The sequence below is a fragment of the Puma concolor genome, chromosome C1, assembly GCF_028749965.1.
Source record: "Puma concolor isolate L17-30 chromosome C1, mPumCon1.1.hap2, whole genome shotgun sequence".
NCBI classification, from domain to species: domain Eukaryota; kingdom Metazoa; phylum Chordata; class Mammalia; order Carnivora; family Felidae; genus Puma; species Puma concolor.
The window spans coordinates 170,974,626-170,997,285 of record NC_141674.1 but is presented as its reverse complement, the minus strand read 5'-3'; the positions used below and the strand labels follow the sequence as shown (position 1 = coordinate 170,997,285).

At 37.1% G+C, this 22,660-nt stretch overlaps 1 protein-coding gene and 1 long non-coding RNA gene across 4 annotated transcripts in view; one reads left to right on the top strand and one right to left on the bottom strand.

Annotated features, from left to right (window-relative positions):
* PPP1R1C (protein phosphatase 1 regulatory inhibitor subunit 1C) overlaps window positions 1–22,660 on the bottom strand; it is a 124,564-nt gene that overhangs the window by 65,854 nt on the left and 36,050 nt on the right. For 2 of the 3 annotated variants that reach the window (XM_025935289.2, XM_086719090.1), the window contains exons 3-4: window positions 2,374–2,411; window positions 73–133 (exon numbers count right to left, since the gene is read on the bottom strand). In XM_025935289.2, the coding sequence (XP_025791074.1) occupies window positions 73–133; window positions 2,374–2,411 (99 nt within the window). Of the gene's footprint in view, window positions 1–61; window positions 134–2,373; window positions 2,412–22,660 lie in introns of all 3 variants that reach the window. The other variant, XM_086719091.1, reaches the window with a different exon arrangement.
* LOC147578576 (uncharacterized) overlaps window positions 5,666–22,660 on the top strand; it is a 71,248-nt gene continuing 54,253 nt past the window's right edge. Inside the window, exon 1 of the long non-coding RNA XR_015255373.1 lies at window positions 5,666–5,870. This is a non-coding gene — a long non-coding RNA (uncharacterized LOC147578576). The remainder of the gene's footprint in view (window positions 5,871–22,660) is intronic.

The following is a 22,660-nucleotide window of genomic DNA, read 5'->3' as shown; positions in this document are numbered from 1 at the left end:
CTTTGAGAACAGACAGCGTACCAGCCATGAGCTCAACGTTCACGGCAACCCGAAACAGTACCTGAACAGTACCTTTCATGGCCGGTGGTGTGTACACGCTCTGCTTCCTCTGCTTAGGGGATGCATTTTGTGACTGTGGACAAAAAGAAAAGAGGAAAAGGCATATTTGAATAAAAATTGACCCTGTGAGGGAAATACACTGCCGTATTTCAAAGAGCTTTCTGATTCCCCGTCATGAAATACAATGCAAATCAATGAGAAATTATATCCATGTTCATTGATATCACAGTTTTATTTATTTATTTTTTACTTTTTTTTCATTTTTGTTATTTTTTATTTTTTATTATGAAATTTATTGTCAAATTGGTTTGATATCACAGTTTTAAAAGTATATGAAGCTATTTTATCATAAAACTCTTCATCCATTGCAGTCTTGAAATTACTCCTTTTATTTTCTCACTTAGTAATGTTTGTTTATTTTAAAAAGAAACAGAAAAAGAGACACCAATCCTTTTTGTTTACGAGAAAAAACATAAGGGCCAGGACAAAGTATACTCAAAAAGCTATGTCCATGGGATAACTATACCTGCTCATAGGATTTTTGAGTGGTTTCAGGTACATAATGAAGGTTGTTGGTAAGTAATACCTATTTATAAACCTCTGGAATTGACATGTTCAATCTAATATCTCCATTGACCTGGAATTACAATGTTGAGATAATATTCTCTTCTATTTGTAAAAGATAAATAAGTTCTTTCCTAACAAAACTGCTATTTAACACTCTTACCTATGCACACTAGACCAGGATTGAATTATTGAAGAGAGAATTTTTATATTAAAAATTATAAAAATTGGAACACAGAAACATATTTCAGGGTCAAAACCACAAACTATATATATATATATATATATATATATATATATAAGAGTATATATAAATTAAACTATCCCTACATATGACTATATTATTTATTATGATAAATTACATATGTAGTCTATTTTCTAATTGGATTATGTCAAAGATTCCTTTTTAATAGTGTATTGATTTATATTTCATTGTGGCAAAAGTAGGGGTCTTAATCAATGAGTTTTAGTGTGTAGAGCAATTATTTTTGCTTTGAAAAGGTCAGGTATAAATGGTAACAAGATGCTTTTTTGGGGATTATTCTAGGCTTTCATGTGTATTAGAAAGAACATAACCTACAGTCTGAAAAAAACTAGAAACTATTTCATTGAACAGTAAATAGAACTTGAGGTATTTTTCCTTGTACATACTAAAGCTTAATTGCCCTCAAAAGTATCATGAAGATGTAGACACTTACCTGATGCAAAAACAATATACTAAAAAGGAAAAATCCAACCAAATATCGCCAAATCCATATCAACAAGCAAATGGTCCAAGCACATTTCTCCAGAATGGAATATGTGAGTACCAGTTCATTATGCCCAGATGCAGACAGAGGGACTCTATGTTAATGTTAAACATGTAGTGTAAACATAGACAGTTCTGGTGTTCCTTTACTGTATTCATCTCATCCAGTTGATTTCAAGAAGCAATCACTTTTGGTATTTCTTATATATTTATCTCCATACATATATTCAAAGATCAAGTAGAAAATTAATACGACAGAAAATTTTGCTTTGTAACACGTAGTACAACTTGTTAAGTAATAAAAACTGATTTATATTTATGTAAGAGTTCTGTTATCAAAGCATTTTCACATTTATAACCTCTTTAAAAATTTAGAAAAGTCTTAGATATTATTTGGCATTTTGTTCTTTCTACATTTCCTCTGGGTATTGCTATATGCCTAACGCAGCTATGGGAGTTGACTAGTATGTCTGCACAGCAGTCAATCCTTGTCCTATTTCTGAGTACAGTTTACTTACTTTTTTGTATTCCATATATTCTATATTATTAGCTTCCTATCCTCCCCTGGTTCCTATTTTCCATCTGAACTCCTACATGTGTATGTGAACCTCTGGCCTCAGGGTGTGCTCTTGGCTTCACACACCAGAAGACCCTTTAAGAGGTGTCGGCCCCTGTCTTCTTGCTCCAGGATTCCAACATTGGCTGGCCCTAGCCTGTAGATGGTCATAAACGAGTCACTAAATTGAAAATAACAACACCATATCTTGCCACTAAAAGCAATGGTTTATTTTACAAGTTTTTTCAGGGGTTGGCATTTCATAAGTTGAGAACCAATGTAGCATAGAGGCAGAGATTTAACAACCCCATTTTACTGTTTCTTCGGTCAGGAAAAGGAAACTAGTTTTTACATTAGTTATATTGATATATTTTATGTAACATCAAGCCAAGCTAATTATGTCTTTAATTGAACACCTATTTATACAAAATATAAGGAAACTTACTTCAGCTTGTGTGTTGGTCACCCTCTTGTCATCTATTTCTGTAACAGAAGTAGATATAATTTATTAGAAAGGTGATTTCTATATAATATGCATATTAACATTTTTGATAACATTAACAATATGATAAAAAATAATTTAATAATTACGTTATATTTATACAACATCTGTGGCTTAGGGAAAGGGGGACAGAGGAGGTGGTTTCCTTCTGAGATAACCTTCTCCCAAAGGTTTAAAAAAGGCAGTTTAAAAAAAAAAGGTATCTCTCTTGAAATACAAATTGCCCACCTTCCAGAAATCAGAAAGGAAACCAGGGAAATGGCCCTTGAACCAACTGTTTGTGTCACCAACCTCACAGTGCTAAGGCATAAACAACCTCCTCCATGGATTTTGCTGCCTCTGTCTGCTCAACTGTAGCTTGTCAAATTTCCTCAAGTTTGCTGCTAAGCTGAACAAAGCACCTTTCCCAATCTGCCCGATCACTCTGATTCTGAGACAGGCAGCACCCTCTTGTCTATATGCCCCTGGAAAGAATCATTTGCTTTGTCAGAAATATTTCTTATGACAATGCTAGGGAAAATAGTACAAATGCTGTCTGTATAAAAACGAAAATGAGAAGGGGAGAGAGGAGGAAGAGGCGCTCACATACTGCCCCTTCAACAGAAGGAAGACCTTCTGAGTTTCTTTTGTACCCCCTCATCTACTTTATATGGATCTTGACTTTTCTTAATGGTTATTGACTTCCCTAAAACATTCCTCCATCTCTCATCTGTACTGCAGAGGCTAGGTTTCTCAATATTTCAAAAAAAAAAAAAAAAAAAAAAAAAAAAGACTAGGAAACTCTTTTCTCCAACCAAACTGCCGCCAGATATTGTGCAATCCCCTGACTACCATGTGCCAGGGACAACCACAGCATTGCAACTATTGGGGTGGTCAGTGTGGGTTCCCACATGGAACCCGGGGGGGTGGAGGGGTTGTTCTCAAGTTTGAGAATCACAAAGCTATCCTATATTAGCAAAGTCATCTGACTTTGATTCTCCTTAAATATCTAGACATGGAGAACCTAGAGCTCCTTAGTTTCCCACCTTTTAAAATGTTCACAGGCTTTGGTTACCACAGCCATCAATTGTAAGAAATCCTGCCCCATGCATGTTGGCACATCTGCGATCGGAAGGCATCTTACAAAGGCAAGAGGCAGGGCACCTGGGAGGCTTAGTAGGTTGAGCGACTCACTTTGGCTCCGGTCATGATCTCAGGGTTCATGAGTTCAAGCCCACATAGGGCTGGCTGCTATCAGCACATAACCTCTGTTTCCCCCTTCTCTGCTCCTCCCCCATTTGCACTCTATCTCTCGAAAAAACAAAGTTGGGGCGCCTGGGTGGCTCAGTAGGTTAAGCTGTTGACTGGGGCTCAGGTCATGATCTCACAGCTCGTGAGTTCAAACCCCGCATCAGGCTCTGTGCTGAAGTTCAGGGCCTGGAGCCTGCTTCAAATTCCATGTCTCCCTATCTCTTTGCCTCCCACCTTCCATTCATGCTCTGTCTCTCCCTCTGTCAAAAATAAATAAAACATTAAAATTTTTTTAATAAATAAATTAAAATTAAAATTAAAAACAAAAGGCAAGAGCCTTCACAATATTGGGTCCAACTGGGCGACTCTCAGGGACAAAGGTGTGTCTCACCCACTTTGAGACTTCTCTGTCTTAGGAACATTGACAGTTCGGCCTGGAACAAAACAGTGCTTAACTGAGGGTGAAGGAAAACACTGTGCTGAGAAAAACGCTCAGCGAAGCAGAATACGTGTCCTTGTCTAGCCCTGGGACCACTGGAGGCTGGGCAGGGCTGACAGGCCCTCTGGCCTGTGTGAAGGGACAGTCTGGTGCTAACCCACCGGTGACTGCTAATCTCAGGGAACACCCGGCAGAGGTAAGAACATTGACCTGGTTTTCCTACAGGAGGCTGTGTTTAACCTTCCTGCACTTCACCCCACTTCTAGCTGCAATGGTGAAGGTAAACCTTTATTCCACTGAGTGGCGTATCCAATTCTGAAGGAAACCGAGCTGTGTTCGGTGGCATTAAATGTGTTCAACTGTAAGAGAAATGTCCCACCCTTGGCACCGTTTATGAAATTTGGCCTTAAATTCACACCCAAAGAAACGTGCGTGAACACAGCTCTGTCCACAGTTCCTGGCCTGGGTGGGATCTCAGAGGGCCTCGACCGGAAGAGCCCAGACATCCTGCTCAGTCCCGCCCCTTCCCCCTCCCATCCCCCACCTCGGCTCCACAAAGCAGGCAGAGGGCTTAAGAGTTGGCTGCTCAGTCAAATGTAGGCTTCCAGCGGAGCATTTTAAATATTTATGTATTTTGAGAGAGAGAAAGAGAGAGAGAGAGAGAGAGAAGGGATAGGGGTGGGGTAGCAGCAGAGAGAGGGAGAGAGGGTGCTGTCGGGGCAGAGCCCCACGCGGGATCCACCCCACTAACTGTGAGATCGTGACCTGTTGTGGAGCATTTTAGAAGCAACTCTCCAGATGTCTTTTGGCTTCCCCTTGGAGATGAGTGTGCACGGCTCGCAGGGCAGCTTTCTGGAACGGGTAGTCAGCACCTGCTTCCCTACATCCTGTTAGATCACAGGCCTGGACTCCAGGTTCAGCCTGCGCATGGACATCGGCTACGTCTTCGTTCCCCGCAGCTCCACCACACCCACAGTCCCGGCCATTAAAATGAATTTCTTGTTGAAGATTTCCAGGCTTCCTCGAACCTGGCCAGGGTGGGCGCAGGTGTGGACTCACAAGAGGTCCGCTTCGCCTTGGCTGTGGGGGTGGGAGGCTGTGCCGGACATCCAGTGGTGCCTGTTGAGCTCACTGAGGGACAGACTGGCAAACATGCCCTTGCCCCGCCGCCTGCCAACCAGTTCAGCACGCACAGGGGATGGAATCTTCCTCCAAGAAGGAACAGCTCTTCAGTCCTGTCCTGACAGCGCATGGGCTCCGGAAACAGGGCAGGGCACGGGCTGACGCTAGACCTGTCGTCTTCCAGCCTGGCAGCCTCCCGCCGTGCACTGCAATACCGATCTGTCCTCGTCCTCAGCCTTCTCACATGCCCAGGCGGCTCGGGTTCCCGGGAGGCACTTTCTGGCACATTCCACCAGGTGCTCATGCTCCAACCCACCCCAGCCAGCACCACGAGGTGGGGCGTGTAGTCGTTTCTCAGGCGGGAATTAAGTCCCTCTCCACAGATCTTTGCTGTATTTTTGTGGCGCTGAGGCAGTGGAGACCAACTGTGTTTTCCGGGTAAGCAGCCTCAGGGGTCACCTCCGGGAGAAGCGGTTCCGGGTCAGGACGCGGTTCGAGGTTCAGGCGTTCGCGCCGACTCTGTGCCTTCCTCTGTGAGCCTGCGTGCGTGACCTCGCCGGACACGCCCGCCGCGTGCGGACCTGTACCATCCGCAACGCGGTGCTCTCGCCGCCTGGCCGCCACCCGGAAGAGACCTGTGCTTTTGGAGGTAAGCAGAATTTCACTTGTGCTCAAATGCATTGGTTGGCGAAAGTGCCGACTTTTCCAATAAGGTATTTGTCTCATATCTCGATTCTGAATTAATAAGAATTCCTACCGAACAAAATTCTCCAAACTTGTTTGGGGATGCCCACGAAGCGTGTTATCCAGCGTGGTGACTTCAATTTCAAACTTTTCTTGCCCATCCACTGTAGCCAAAATGGGCGTGGGCAGTCCGGATAAGGGAGGAGAGAGCCGGGATGGGGAAAAGCACCGCCACCGCCGAACTGCCTGTGGGGTGGGGCCGGGTCGGGACCCAGCCTCGCGCGGTGCCGAAGCTGCTCTGCCGCCACCACCTTAGCCGCCATCCCTGGTCTCGCTGCCTTGACCTACTGTCCGGGTTACCCTTTCCTGACCCTCAGGTGAGCGCCAAGGCTGAGAGGCTGAAGCCCATGGTCCAAACACTGAACGAGGTGTTCATCAAGGAATAACTGTCTCAAGTCAGCGATACAGATCTGCATCAATTGACATGAAAAGATGTACTAAAAGGATTTCAAAACCAAAGGAATGGTATTTTTATTTCATAAAGTATAGATAACCCAGAGAGAGATGATAGAGAAGTGCATGTATATTCATAAAAGGATATATTCAATATGTTAACTGTAGTTATCTCTCGGTGATTGAAGAACACTCTACCTGTACTGTTTCTTTTTCTAGTGAACATACATTACATACATACAATGAAAAACTATGTGTACGTATCGTGTGGATATATAGAAACACGTATATAGGTAGTAAAATTTCTATAGAAGTCCACAATGCATACAGTCAGTATTTCGTGTAGTAAGAGACCAAAATAGACAAGCAGCAAAAACAAAACAAAACAAAACAAAACAAAAGACAAGCAGCTAGAATGAATAGTATATGGAACTATTATTTATTCTAATCTTATATCTTGATTACTAGACTTTTAGAAGTTATGGAATTATGGAACCTAATAAATTTGCCCTCCCTTGTGTAGGGGTGAGCAGACAGGAACTATTGGCTAAGGACAGCAATCACAATTGTTTGATATTCCTGGAAGTATCTGGGTCATTATCAGGTAACTGTGAATACACTGAATTGAGCAGTTATATCAAAGCAAAATCTTTTGCTATCATCTTTTAAGTAAATATGAAATATGATCCACTTTAACAATGCATGTACTGTGATCCATTGGTTGGTTAAATGTCACTTGTGTTTCTTAAGATTTTATTTATTCCTTAGGAGTTTTCAAAATTTATCCCAGGACTCAGAACCTATTGTTTTGAGAACAAAATGGTGTCCAGTCATTCAGCCTTGTGCCTTCTTACTGTCTGAATATAACACACACTAAAATAATGTCTTTTCAAGACAACTGTATAGACTTCACCGTTTCATAATTCAATGAAAAAGGTTTTTTTCTTGTTGGTTAGTTTTTCTTATTAATATCAGTCTCGAATTGATTAAGTTAGCCAGTTAAAAGCACTTTTGAAAAATATACAATTTTGTTTTATATTATGAGTCTGTTTTTCATGATTCCAAAATAGCTTCTGTTTCTTCTCTACTCTGAATTTTTGGGGAGTATCAAAAAAGGTAACATAAATTACATTTTTTTTAGAATTTAAACATGTTTTTTTTCCCACTTCACTCATTTGGGACTTATTTTAGTTAGCTGACAGGAATAAGTAAAATAGACAGGAATTTAGTCTATTTTAGCCACTTGACAACAAATTATAATCATACATGTTTGTTATATGATCATATAATCATTTTCTTTTACTGAAAATATTAGAACACAATTAAAAAAACCTGCATATTTTGTGATTTTAGGTAATTTCACACCAAAAGACCAAATCAGGAATAACTAATCCTAAAAAGCAGTAAATAATTTCCTTTCCTCAGTTTACAAAATTGCAGGTTGAAACAGCAAAACAACATTCTTCTGTGTTGTTGCAATGATCTCACATTTGTGTTATTGATGTGGGAGAGTGTTATAGGAGAAACTAGTGTGGCTAATCATCATCCAGTACAGTAGAATTCATTATAAGAGGATTGAATTTGACAAAACCACCATTATTATGTATGATGACAAGTCTCATACACACGCGCGCACACACACACACACACACACACCAGCTAAATTATAGATTGTTTTATTTATCACGGCATTCCTTTGGCATTGTCTAAACATAACTTAGCAGACAAGGTAACAGCCAAATATAACTGGTCAAACAGGAGGAAGAAAATTGAGATTTCCCAATATCCTTTTCTTTCAATGACAAAGACTATAGGTTTGTTTTCACGGATTCTTATTTTATCTGTCCAATTTAGCATGGAGTCAGAACTCTGGCCACCTAAAGCATATGCAAAACCTTATTACAAATAACAATTTTGAATTGTTTTGTGACACTCACATGATTAATGTGTCCACTCCATCATTTAACTGCAGTGTAATAAATTCAGTTTCCATAGTTTCTCTTCTCTGTAGCCAATTGCCATAAAAACCATGCTTTAATCTGTTAGTTGCCTGTGACTTTGTTGGAATTATAGGTTAAGAAAAATCAGATTCTCCCATCCCTATTGTCTCTACCAAAGGAAAGTTCAGGAATGAACATTGGAATGGCCTCTTTTAAAAGTCTGTTTGCCATCCACATTGAGTTTCTACTGGATTGCCTTTTTATAGGTATACTTGAGATTGTCACTTGATGTTCTAACTAGTATATATTTATCTACTTAGGGAGATGGTTACAAAGTCAAGTGAAAAGGATTCTAAAATCTAGAAAAATTTTTTATGACAAAAACCTGGATGAAGATTGATTCAAGGTTTTAATTTCCTATCAATTGAATGTTTTGTTGTATGTGGAATTAAGTGTTCAATCCATTAACTTACAGCACTTTCCATAATTTTTCATTAATAACTGAAAAAATCTTGCATCTCTTCCATATTAAGCAATCTAAGACAGTGCCTCTGCAGACAGATCCTTCTAAAGGCAGCAATTGTAGGAGCAGAGGTCATTGACACCTTTATATTTAAACTATAATTATTCAAAACCATCCCTTAAAATAAATCCTGGAAGAGATCAGACTAATTTCCTGAATTACCTTTTTTATTTATTTTGCTAAAATTTTTGTTTCAGTGTCATTTAATACTTTACTAAATTTATCATTAAAAAACCTTAATCTACAATTAGTGCTTTATCATATTTTCAAAAATGTAGGAAAAGTATATACTATGAATCATTATATTATCACATTTTTAAAAATTTTTATAAAATATTAACCATCTGTCTTCACTAAAACTGAAATATTTCATATACATCTTTAAATCCAAAAATTGATGGTTTAAATATATTCAAAGAGTGGAGATAGATATGGAGAGGTTATTTTTTGGCTGTCAACATTCACTCCTATATGCTAGTCAAGTTTTTGATTAAAAAATATTTTCTATGTGTCTTCTGAGGCAGTGAGACTCATCTAATAGATCTATAAGAATCGCATATGCGTTTAGCAAAGTTTGAATTGAAAAATAGAGGTCATGTAAGTTTACAAGACGTGATGACAAAGTAGTAATTTCTTGACTGATTTTTACTTTTTAAAAATGTCCACCAATGGAAATACTACAACCCATGTGGTAATGATATTTAGTTACCAAGAAAAACGAGGACTGGCTCTTATGAACATTACCACTTTGTGCTCTAGAACTCTGAAACATCCCTCATTAAACCACAGTATTCCAGCTGCCATACTAAATATTACTAGAAATTGATTTTTCCCTTCTTCTACTAATCTACCAAGAGAGTAAACGCTACAGTTGCACAGATTTTACACACTAGCCAGCATCTAAATTATTCTTCCTCTTTTTCAGAAACACTAATAATAAACTGGGCACAGAAAATATTAATAAAATTGCAGAATAAATCTCATTCATGCACATATTCTTTCTCACATTTCTTTTTCTATCCTGTTAAGCTAGTGTTTGAAGTGAATGCCCATCTTTTGCCATCAAATTCCTTAGTAAAATTCAAAGTAGATAAGGATAGGTTATTTTCGCATCCAGTCTGTGTGTGTTGCTGGATTCTAAAAGGCTTAGCTGCCATTTTGTTTTTGTTTAAAACCAGAACGTACTTCCTTCTCTATGGGAAGCTTCTCTGAACATTCAGAGAGAATGTTTTTGATTCTCTCCTTTGTAAAGTTAGTCAAGAGAGAATGTTTGACTGCTATAATACAGTCTGGTTGAAATTGTGGTCAAATGTGTTCTGGGACTCACACTCTAAGGAAATGTATGCAAAGCACACCCAAATTGATAAATGATGTGGAAAAAGCCTTCTACGTTAAAATGTTTTTCTTTTGAAGTTTCCTCTCAGCTTTGCAGTTGTTTTGCACTCCACTTTATTGTAAAAATACAAGTGCTGGTTTATGGATGACAGGAAGACAGATATAACTAAGTGAAGCAAGATGAGTATTTTGGCAGGGGTCTGGAAGAAGAAGGTAATTAAGCCAGGCTGTGGGATCAATGCATGACGTATTACCAGAGTGTGACACTGATCAGAGAACTGGTGAGGGTGGCATCCGAACAGGTGGTCTGGAGGTACCGTTAAGAGTTAACACGTGGACAAGCAGAAGATTGCAGTGTTGAGTAGGTAGTAGAGGCATCATTTTTGTACCCAAAATACTGAACTGGAACAATGTCAGCAGATAGATTCGAATTCTGAGAGGCAATTCAGTCCTAAAGACCAGAATTGGGATTTCAAGCTATAGTACAAGCTGGCAGGGTCATATAAGTAGGTGGTAAAGATCAGCTTTCATGAAACTAAGCATTAAGATTAGGGACACAGCCACTGAGAGTCTGGACTATTAGAGAAAGATTACTAAAAGACTGAGTTGAAATTAGATGGGATAGTCACAGAGCTAAGAAAGTAAACAGAATAATAAAACATGCTTTAATATGAAATTTTGAGGTTCTGCTTGGAGTGGTATATATCAGTTCACCACAGGCCAGTGATACCACTTATCACAACTAGAAAAGCAAGATAAAGTAAAGAATGCATGAAGATCTGCAGAGCAAACTACAGAGACCAGAGACATTGCAGAGTGACAGGCCAGGCCACCAAGTCTGATTTGGCCCCTGGCAGAGGACTACTGTGGGGGAACAGAATCCAGAAATTTTGGTGATTATGTGGAGTAACAAAACTGAAGACTTGCCCAGCATATCTTTCTGTTCTATGTTCCACTTTTTGTCTAATAAATGGAGTTATCTGCCTTGGCAGATACTATGCTAGATCCCTAGTGTATTTTCAGTCAGTGTTTCCTTTTCATTTTTCCTAGCACTAATTTGTGAAAAAAGAATTAATTCTCTCCCATAGAGGAGTAGCAGCAGAGAAAAGCAATTCATAGTCTTCTTTCTGAGGTGCCGTGGAGACTAAATCACACGGGCATTGGTGCCATCTTTGACAGTCTCAGAAGGAATTTACCATCAGATCTCTGAAAACAGCAGTGAAATCTAAATGATTACCTTTCTGCAGATTCTGTATTTTGGTATCTAACATATTTGAAGGTTGAACATCTTCTCAGAAACCCTTGGATCACAACTATTGACAAGATCATCTATGGCTGTGTAATACAGAGAAGGGCAGAGTTAAACACAAAAATTGTATAGATGGCTTTAGGTCTACTAGTTCGAGAACAGTCACTGACCCGTGAGCCTTCAGAACTGAATAAGATAAATCAAATGCAAATGAAAGAAATTGCTGTGCATAGCTCAGCTCTTCATTGGGCACGTAAATTTGTCATTACCTTGTGGTTTTAGCATTCCAGCATAGTCAGTTAAAAGTGCCAGAGAAATCTATCATGTGTTTCTTACATAGAACACTCACTGTTTCTTTTTAGTAGGGCAATGCAGAATCTCCTAAGACAGCTATGGTGAAACCTCTTTCTGACTTGTTATCAAACTCTCCACTTTTCAAAATGAGCTCTAGTCAGGGGCCTTTTTGCAGAAAGCCTGCTGGGCTCTGTTGGAGGCCTATCATTTGAGGCTGTGAGTTAAGCCACTAGGCAGTGGTTTCAGCTGTGTTTTTCTTTGAGTTCTTAGATTTAGCCAAAACTGGGGCCCAAATTAAAACCACCAGAGCAATGAATTTATATGCGCTGGAAAGGAGACATGGGGAAAAGAAGCAAACAGTAGAAATAGTTTCATCCTGTTGTGCCAAGATTCACACAGCTGTATTGTTCTTTCGGTATTATTTATAGCTTTCTACTTTTAACTGATAGAAGTTGGGATATAACCTCATTACCAAATAGGTTTTTATCTCTCAGAGCCCCCTACAAAATGGTTCATTTTTGTGGCAGTCAGTGAGAATCAGATATATATTCTATGTGGAAATAGTGAAGGAGATGACAAGGAAAACAAAATGGATCATGTTGGTTTATTAAGAACTCTCAACCAGCAATTGTCTTATGAGAGAGGTTAGAAATCTTCCAAACTGCTTTTATGCTTATATTTCATCATTTCTGCTGCCACTTCCAAACACACTAAAAAAAGAACAGAAAAATCAGATCATTTAAAACCTCAAAAGTCTGCTTTTCATTAGTATTCTTGATTTTTGTAAACTTGGTTTCTCTTATAAAACATATTTTATCCTACCACAGAATCAGCTTACATGAGGGCCAAAGAACTGTTGCGTCATCCCATCAGTGGTGATTCTCAATCATAGGTAAAGTTGTTCTGCCTATCTGGAGTTTGGATTTCTCACATTTGCTCCAGGAAAATAAATTTACTCCTTCAATGCATGTTTTTTAAAATTTTTTTCAGGAGAGGGTAGGGAATGACATCAGTTTAATCACCCACACTTGTTTTAGTAGCTCTAATTTTTTAAAATTCCGTATCCTTTGGGGTGCCTAGGTGGCTAAGTTGGCTAAGTGTCCGACTCTTTATCTTGGTTCAGGTCCTGATCTCATGGTTAGGTTCATGAGATCAAGCCCTGCATAGGGCTGTGTCCTGACAATGCTGAGTCGGCTTGGGGTTCTCTCTCTGCCCCTGCCCTGTGTGCTCACATGCATTCTCTCTCAAAATAATTAAATAAACTTTGGGGGAAAAATTCCATCTCCTTTTCTTAGAATTACCTAGAGAACTGATGATAAATTATACATTTTATTTTTACATCAATTTTGTACATTTACTTAAAAATAATTATCAGATGTTTCAGGTAATGTGGACAACCAATCAAGTAATTATTTAATGAACACTTATCTTCCCCACAATGTGCTCTGTGTCATTTTGACCTAATAAAATTAAATCTAGTTAGGATTTGAATAGGTTTTAACCAATTTAAAACACTAAAATTTCATTATTCTATCACAGAAAATGTCACAAAGATATTCTTAGCAGAGTCCCCAAATGAAGTCCCATAACTAGGCACCTTATAAATAAGAGTAGAAGAAATAATTGAGGTGAACATGAGAACAATATTCAGAGGTTAATCATTTGAATGGTAATGATAGAAAATTTTGAAGAAATTTTGAGAACTTTAGAGATGGATCTGAGTGGCATTGGAGTTGGGAAACAATTGGCTGTTTACCAATATTTGGAATATTTAGTACTCTTTGCACTCCATAGAACATTTCCTCTTTTTTCACACTGGCTGTCAAAATTGACAAGACTTATTAAATTTGCTTTGCAACTTACATCAATCATTAGAGAAAATATAATAGTTTCAGTTCGTAAAAAAGATAATGGAATATAAAGTAAACTTCAAAAATATTTCTTTATATCTTATAAATTTAATTACTTGACATGATTATTCAAGTTGAAATTATTTCTAATTTGAATTATTAGCTCCTAATTTTCAAAGGTCAAGTTGGGGCTACAGTTCATGCATAAAAACTGGCAGGCAAAGCTAAACTTAAAATTAGGTTTCCGTGTATTCTTATGAAGCCAAATATAAGTGGATATTTGACAATTTTGGAGCCTCTCTACCTTCATCAAACTGCTAAACTACAGGATTTCTTGTTTAAGTCAGATTCTTACTTCTTAATCATGCTATTTGATATTCTCTATTGAAAAAAATTTAATTTTTTTCCAAATTCCTCTGTGTTTCAACTGTGTAGACACACCACTGTGAATTTCAAAATAATTTTATCTGAGTAATTCTGTTATGAGTAGACCATTGTAAAATGACTTAAAATGAAGCACCAGTCTCCTTTTAATGAGAATTTTCTATAACAAGAGGCAAACATCCCTTTTTTAGTTTAAATGGAAGATAAATTCGTAAAAATTACAAGGTGTCGCTCAACACATTGAGTACATGTGAGTACCTATAAACAACATGATAATATTTTCATGGCTTAATCAACTGAAGGCACTCCTGTCACTGATGGTAAATACGCTTGTTAGTTATGGAAGGAAAGGTCAGTGGAACTATAATTCTTCTCTACTTTACATAACTTTTTGTAGAAAAAGTCTTGAAAGTCTTGCAAAGTACAGCAGTTAGCTTTCATCAGTAGATCATCTATAAACATTATTTCACATTCTAGGTAATATTTCTCACAAAAAAAGATATTTAATTCACTCAGTTTTATTTTTATTTTTTAATTTTTTAAAACCCTATTTATTTGTTTATTTATTTAATTCATTTTGAGAGACAGAGACAGAGCATGAGTAGGGAAAGGGCAGAGAGAGAGGGAGACACAGAATCTGAAGCAGGCTCCAGGCTCTGAGCTATCAGCACAGAGCCCCATGCAGGGCTCGAACCCACAAACTATGAGATCATGACCAGAGCCTAGGTCAAACACTTAACCGACTGAGCCACCCAGGTGTCCCTCATTCACTCAGTTTTAAAGATTGAAGGAATTAAATATCTGTGTAGTCAGGTTGTCTTTTCAACTCTTGGTATTTTTCCTGTCCTGGAAACCTTAACCTTCATGCTGTTTCTCAAAAAAAAAAAAAAAAAAAAAAATTATCTCAGATATAATTTACTTGAGGATTTTACAGTATAGAAAGCAATGACTATTTATAGTAGATACATGGAAGAACTATTAGAGGAAAAAGTATTATAATTAGATACTACTTCAACATGTTTATCACCAAGTTCAGATAGGAAAACAGAAAAATTATGTGTGTGTCTGTATGTGTGTGTATCAGGAGGGAAAAATAGCTTTATATTTTAAACATTTTTAAGTCTTAAAACATTTTTTCCTATGAATGGTGATGTAAGAAGAAAATTAAATGAAAACACATAAATGCAATTTATCGGTTATATGATAGATTGTGTTTTTTAGAAGGCTGTCACCAGGGATCTAAAATGCATCCAATATTTTAATAATAATTTATTGCATGTATAATACATTTAGGGCATCCTGCTAGGAACTGGGGTTCAGCCTGACACAACCACAGTACAGTGTTATAAATAAAGACTGTGATGGAGGAAGCACAAGGTGTGGTACAAGCATATGTCAAGGACATCAAGCTTAGTTTTGGCAGAGCCACAGAGACTTCTCAGAGGAAAGGACATCCAAGCTGATGTGACAGCAAAGGTAGGTGGGATAGGGAAAGTTGATGGGACAAGGAAGTTAGATGAGGGGACTGGGGAGGAGAAGAGATTTTAATCAGAAGAGGCTATTTGTGGGGCTATCCCGAGGTGTGAAAGAGCATGACAGTTTCTTAGATATTGAACAAAACTCAAATATTTGGACTGTCGAATGATAGGAGTAGGTTCAGAGAGAACAGAGTGAAAACTTAAGAAGGAGCTAGATAATTTGGAGCTTTGTAATGATATTAAGAAGTTTGGTCTTCTTTCTAAAGTGATGAGAAACCACTGATGGGTTTCAACCAGGTGAAGGCATGATCAGATTTCCCTTGTAGAAAGATTATTCTGACAATTGTGTGGAGAATGGATTGCAGGGGTCCATCTTGGATATATAGCTAATTCAACTAGGACGGTATTTCAGTAATTCCCATGATAGAATATGATGATTTGAACAAGGTTAGAGAGATGTTTAAGAGAAAGAATGGACTGGACTTTGTGACTGACTGGATGTGGGAGGGAAGTGACAAAAGAGGAGAAGGAAGTCAAATATTATATCAATTTCTGGATCGTAATTGGAGTACTTATGGAATGTTGATTTTGAGGTACTTATTAATGTTTCAAGTGGGAAGAATTCAGAAATCATCTCTTGGAAGTGAAAGCAGAGCGAAGATACAGATCTGGGAGTCATCAGCATGTAGGTGGTCAGTGATGCCATGGGAAAGGATGACAGTGAGAGAGAGGGTGGAGAATTAGAGAAGCAGAGGGCCTACATGACAGCCCTAAAAACAAAGGGAAGAGGTAGGCTGGGGAAGACATGCCTATAAGACAAAGGAGCAGCCAAAGGGTAGATGGGGAAACTCCATTGGCAATGTATATGATTTAAGTCATTCTTCAGAGTGGACCTGAATTTGTACTGGGTCACCCATTCCACTTTTAAACTCATATGTGTAAACTCCTTACACAAAGCTTGCTGTCTAGATAATTTGTATTGTACTATATCTGGAATATATATAATAAAAATAGATACTATGTAGATCCTTTTCTTTTTGTGCATATTTTATGTTTGATTTCAGTATGAGTGGCATTGTAACAGGCAAATCAAATACTCTTTTGCCTGTTTTTAGTTTTAATTTAAAAAAACAGCATATTTGAGAAAGTTCAGTACAATAACTATATTTCAGACTCTGAGCAGGTTTGGCAGGAGGTTGGGGATATCATAAGACTTGTTGGAAATCAGTTCTTATAAAACAAAATGTTGGTGGTTTAAGAAAATAATTCAGGGACAGATGGATCAAATTTACTTCCACACACTTGAATTTGAATATGAAGTGGTTGACCAAATGCATTTTTCACTCATCTAAACATAACTCTATAAATACTGAATTTTTAAAATGCTGATTTGTGTGTTCTTTTGCTCTCCCAATAATTGGCCATCATCCTTTCCTAGTCAATTCCTTCTTTGATTTCTCTGGTGGCTCAATGTTTGGAGTTGCATACATAGTTTTAAAGGAAGGAAGTACAAATCAAAACTACAAAACTACAATGAGATATCACCTCACACCTGTTAAAATGGTTATCAAAAAGACAAGAAGGAACCAGTGCTGGTGAGGGCGTAAAGAAAAGGGGACCCTTTTGCACTGTTGGTGGGATTATAAATTGAGAGCAGTCACTATAGAACACTGTGTTGTACTTTGTCAAAAATTATAAAAACATTATATGATCAAAAAAATTTATCAAAAAATTATATGATCCAGCAATCCCAATGCTGGGTATATATCTGAAAGAAATGAAACCAACAATCTCAAAGAGGTATCTATACCCCCATGTTTATTGTAGCATTATTCATAATAGGTGTGACCTGGAAGCAACCTAAGTATCTGTGGATGGATGATTGGATTAAAAATGTGATTTTATACACACATGCATTAAAATATTATTCAGCCAAAAAAAAAAAAAAGTTCTGCCTTTTGTGACAACACTGATGGACTTTTAGGGTATTATGTTTAAGGGAAGTAAGACATATGGAGAAAAACAAATACTGTTTGATTACGCATATATGTAGAATCTAAAAAAAAAAAAAAACCCTCAATTTATAGACACAGAGTAGAATGGTGGTTATTAGGGGCTAGGGGTGGAGGAAATAAGGAGATGTTAATCAAATGGTACAAACTTCCAATTGTAACATGAATGAGTTCCGGGGATCTAATGTCCAGCCTAGTAATTATAGTTAATAATACTGTATTATATACTTGAAAATTTCTAGGATACCATATATTCAATATTCTCATCACACGCACAAGCACACACAAAAGGTAATTATTGATCATTCTGCAGTATGTACATGAATCAAATCATTACATTCTATACCTTAAACTTACACAATGCCATATGTCATTTATACTTTGATAAACCTGGGAAAATAAAATCCTACTCAAAGCAAGAATCTTTTCTGTGAATCCTAACAGACTGTCTTTCAATATCAGCTTAAACAGTTTTAGTAAAAGGGAGTGAATTGAGGAATTTTTATGCAACTGTTATAAAATTTAACCATTAGAATATTGTTTTCTGTTCTGAGCTAAAATCTACCCTCCTGGAGGTTCAGCCCACATCCACATTACTCTTTGTCAGTTGATGACCCTCTTTAAGCTGATTTTCAGAACTGAACACTATATCCCAAATGAGGTGCATCATAGTTCTCTTAATGTTGCAAAATACTACATCAGTTGCCATATACAATAGGGTCACATAGCCTATTTTGTCTAAGTCTATGGATTTGATTCACATAAACCTTTCTTTCTTTCTTTCTTTCTTTCTTTCTTTCTTTCTTTCTTTCTTTCTTTCTTTCTTTCTTTCTTTCTTTCTTTCTTTCACTTTCAGTAGTTAAACAAAGGATCTTATATTCTTCCCTGATGTATTTAATCTGGAAGGTTTTCAACCTTTGTCTTAGATTCTACCGTCCGATATCTACATAAGTCTTTCCAGCTTTGGGGCTTTAGCAAGACTTCACTTAGAGTCATTAATAAAAATGTCAAACAAAATGGCTTAAGAAGAGGCAAATCATTTAGTTACTAGGCCCTTATATATCCACTGATCTTTAGGTAGGGTTACATAAAAAATTATGAACTAAGTGCATTATAATCCAAAGTTATTTTTCATCCTATATATATGAATATCAGGAGATATTTGCTAGGTATCTTATTGGTATACATATGTTTTAAGCATTACCTAGATCAATTAATATAGTATATCTGCTAAAAGAGTAAAAATAAAGTTGTGGGAACATGATTTGTTTTTAATGAACCTACTTGTGTCTAGGAATCAACATTTTAGATTACTGAGAAGTCTGGAATAGAGTTTGCTTCAAATTAAGGTCAAATTAAGAGTTCACAGTTTCTAAACTCTGCTGTTCTCTCAGCTGTAAACATCAAGACTCCCTGCAGTCTTCTGCCAGTTCATTTATTTTACTTGTATCTTTAAATGTTGACAGCAATAGCTCTTTGGTCATAATTGCTATTTTTTTTATTATCTTATGATATACTTTTTTTCTGAGCCTGGGAACCTGAACTTAAAGTAACAAGCAGTATTCTCTCTCTCTCTCTCTCTCTCTCTCTCTTTATTACTAAGCTTATCTTCAGGTCTGTTTTAACAATGCTCATAGCACATCTTCACTTAGAGGTAAATTCTCCTTACAGAAAGGGATGAAGGAAATATAAAAGTTGAAGACCTCTTTTTGTTTGTTTGCTCTTGTTTTTAAACTAAAATTACTGCATCTTAAGACAATTGGGAATGCCTTTTTTTTTTCTTGCTCCTAAAGGATCTAAAAGCTATTTTATATGTGTGTTTTATTTTCAAGCTTCAACTTGTTCTGGTATTTAGCCTCTCTGATAGAATTTTTACAGATCCACAAAACTCTCTGAAATTTATGTGTTGCTAATATGTTGCCTCTTTCATCTTTGTGTTCTCAAAACTGAATGTATAAGACTTTATTCTTTTTAAAACTGCTAACTAGCATAACAGAAGGATAGGCTAAGAAATATAGTCCTTTAGTGAGTTTACCTTGAAAATGTGACTTACACTGTAAGTACTTATGAATGGATCATCTAATGTTTTGTATATATGTGTGTATATATATATATATATATATATATACACACATACATATATTCACACATTGTATACACATATTTATATATACATGCGCACACCCCTATAAGTGATCTTTAAAACAATATTTTGATAAGATACATTATGGCTCTATATCAAATATTTTGTCAGGAAGTGCAAGTTATAATTATTACATTGTCTTTGTTCTCAATAAATTTAGAACTGTGGAATGTTGATATTGGAACTGCATAGAAATATCTTAGGAATCACCTTCTAAATGAACATATTCCAGTTGATTATTGCAGCTGTCCAAATACTAAAAATTATGCTGAAAATCAGAATTAAGTATTAGTATGCCTGTGTAGTAATTTCATGTTTAAAATGTCTGTTAATTTTATATATGCATATGGAAGTGAGCAGTAAATAATAATAAAATAATCTAATAACTGCTGTTTGAGTACTTACTTTGTATCAGGACTTGCTAAGTCCTTTACATATGTTATCCTATTTAAGCCTTTAAACAACATTATTGGGTAGTTTTCATTATTCTCAGTTTTTAGGCAATGAAAGGGACACATCAAATAGTAAGTGGTAAAATCAGGATTTGAAAACAGATCTGAGCAGACCCACTGAATCATTGAGAGGAGAAACTTTTAGAGTTACAGACTGTAAGAGGGAAAGGAGCTCTTGTTCTACCAAATAAATTTAAAAAAAATTTTTAATGTTTATTTATTTTTGAGACAGAAAGAGACAGAGCATGAACGGGGAAGGGTCAGAGAGAGGGAGACACAGAATCTGAAGCAGGCTCCAGGCTGTCAGCACAGAGCCCGATGTGGGCCCGAACTCACAGACTGTGAGATCATGACCTGAGGTGAAGTCGGATGCTTAACTGACTGAGCCACCTAGGCGCCCCTCTACCAAATAAATTTAAACCCAGTTTGCATTGACTTTGTAGCTCCAGCCTTCTACCTCGTTTCATGGAAGGGGCTTGTTTTGGAGAATCTACTCTCCCTTCCACCACTTGGTCAAACCCCTTGTCTATGAAGAAGCAAAATAAGTTGTGCTTAAAGCACAATGAAATTAGTGAGGACAACATAGGTCTCTATAGTAAAGCCTTTGTTGGATGATTCAGAAACAAATTTAGCTTCTTTTATCCCCCTAGCGTATTTAGAGTTGGCAGTAAGAATGCCAAGAAGTAAACTGTATGTGGAAAAAATATATACATAAATCCTCATGGCAATTATTTTTTATAACCGAGGCACTTACATGATTGGTTAGAGGTTTATTCTTCAAAAAATAAGTTGAGCAGTTGTTAAAAACTGATGAAACATTGTAAAAATATTTTACTTAGGCATTTGATTTTAAAACCTAGCTTTGTATCATAACAACCATTTCTTCATTCATTCACTCATTCATTCATTCAGTAAACTTTCTTTGTGAATCAGGTCTCCTGCTCCAATGAGGGGGTGAGAAGAAGCAACGTGATATAGTGATGGAGATTCCAGATTCTTAGACTGCTGAGATATTTAACAGATACGTACATGGGCACATAGTCACTTGTCATTCCCTCTCCAAGTAGTTATTGAGCAACAAGGTACCAGGCATTGGGCTAGGTACTAGGAATACAGAGTGAAATCAGATACAGTCCTTTCTTTCAAGAAGACACAGACCAAAAAATCACAGTGCAGCGAAATAAGTCGTATGTTAAAAGTGTATAAGGGCTATGGGAGCGCAGTTCAATCCAACAAACTTTGCATTCCTAATATGTGCCAAGGACCATGGTGAGTGTTGTGAATCTTTGTTGATTGTGGTCAACACATGTTGATTCTAGTCATTTGTTGATTTATTGGCCTAGCATCTCATTTTCTGCCCAACAACAACCTGATAGATTTTGAGGAATAATGATTTTCTTCTTGGGATGAATGTGGAGAGATTATAATTTGCTTTCTTGACCTCAGGATCTACTTGAATTCAACCTGTTGATAGCATTCCCACCACGTCTATGACTTCCTTATATCTTCCAACTTAAACTTTTTATTTAAGTTGGCCCAAATTGGTTTAATAGGTATGAGTGACTAGAAGATCAGCTGGGCCAGTCCAGCCCTCAAAAAAGCTCATGGTGTATTGATGGAGAAATAGTTTCAATATAATATGGTAAACACTTCATCTCATGACACTTTTGCTGCACAACCTTTGCTCTTTAGTCTCAGTGGCCTTGTCGTTCCTCAGAAGCACTATTCTCTTTCCCAGTCAGGGCTTTTGCATATGTTCTTCCTTCTACATGAAAAAGTTTATATTCTACCTTGGTCCCTTTTTACACATCACATACTAATTCCTGGAAGAAGACCTCTGATTCCTCAAACTAGGCTACATATATTTCTCATTATACAGTCTGATGACACCTTTAAGTCTTTTTGATAGCATTTATCATGATTATAATAAATCATTTGTGTACTGATTTATTTAATATTTGTCTTCCCTTCCTAAACACACACTCAGTCAGGGAAAGAACTTAGCCTTTATCCCAAGTAGGACAGTTTCCTAGCTATAGTAGGCACTCAAAAATGTTTCATTGCATGAATAAATCAATGATTAAGTATATTATGTACACACAGATTTAAGGAAACCTGGAAAATACACACACATTAGCCTAAAGTTAAAAAAAGAGCTTCCAGAATCCATACCTGAATCATGACAAAGAGGAAGAAGTAGATCACTGGAAGATTCAGAAAAGCCTGGCAGAAACAAACAGCATGAATAAAAGGATACGTTTATAAAATAGTATGCTGTGCCCTGATACCTAGAAGCAGTTCAGAATGGTTTAGGGTAGGGATGAGAATAAAAAGAAGTCTTGTCATAGGGAGTCTTTAACATCATGCAAATGAACTTGGTTGGACCTTTTCTGCAACTTGGACCTTTTCTGCATTTCTTGGGGTCTGGTTTTAAAGTGTTTAAATAGGGCATGGATCTGGTTAGATGTTTATTTTAAGACTATCACTCTGTTAGAAAAGAGAAATATAAAATCAGATTGGCCTGAGTCGTGCAAGGTTATTGCAGAACAAAGATGGTAAAGGCCTGACTTAAGAATTGGTGGTAGCAATGGAGATGTGGGGTACATTTGAGAAATAGAAGATAAGATTGGCAGTGATTGGGG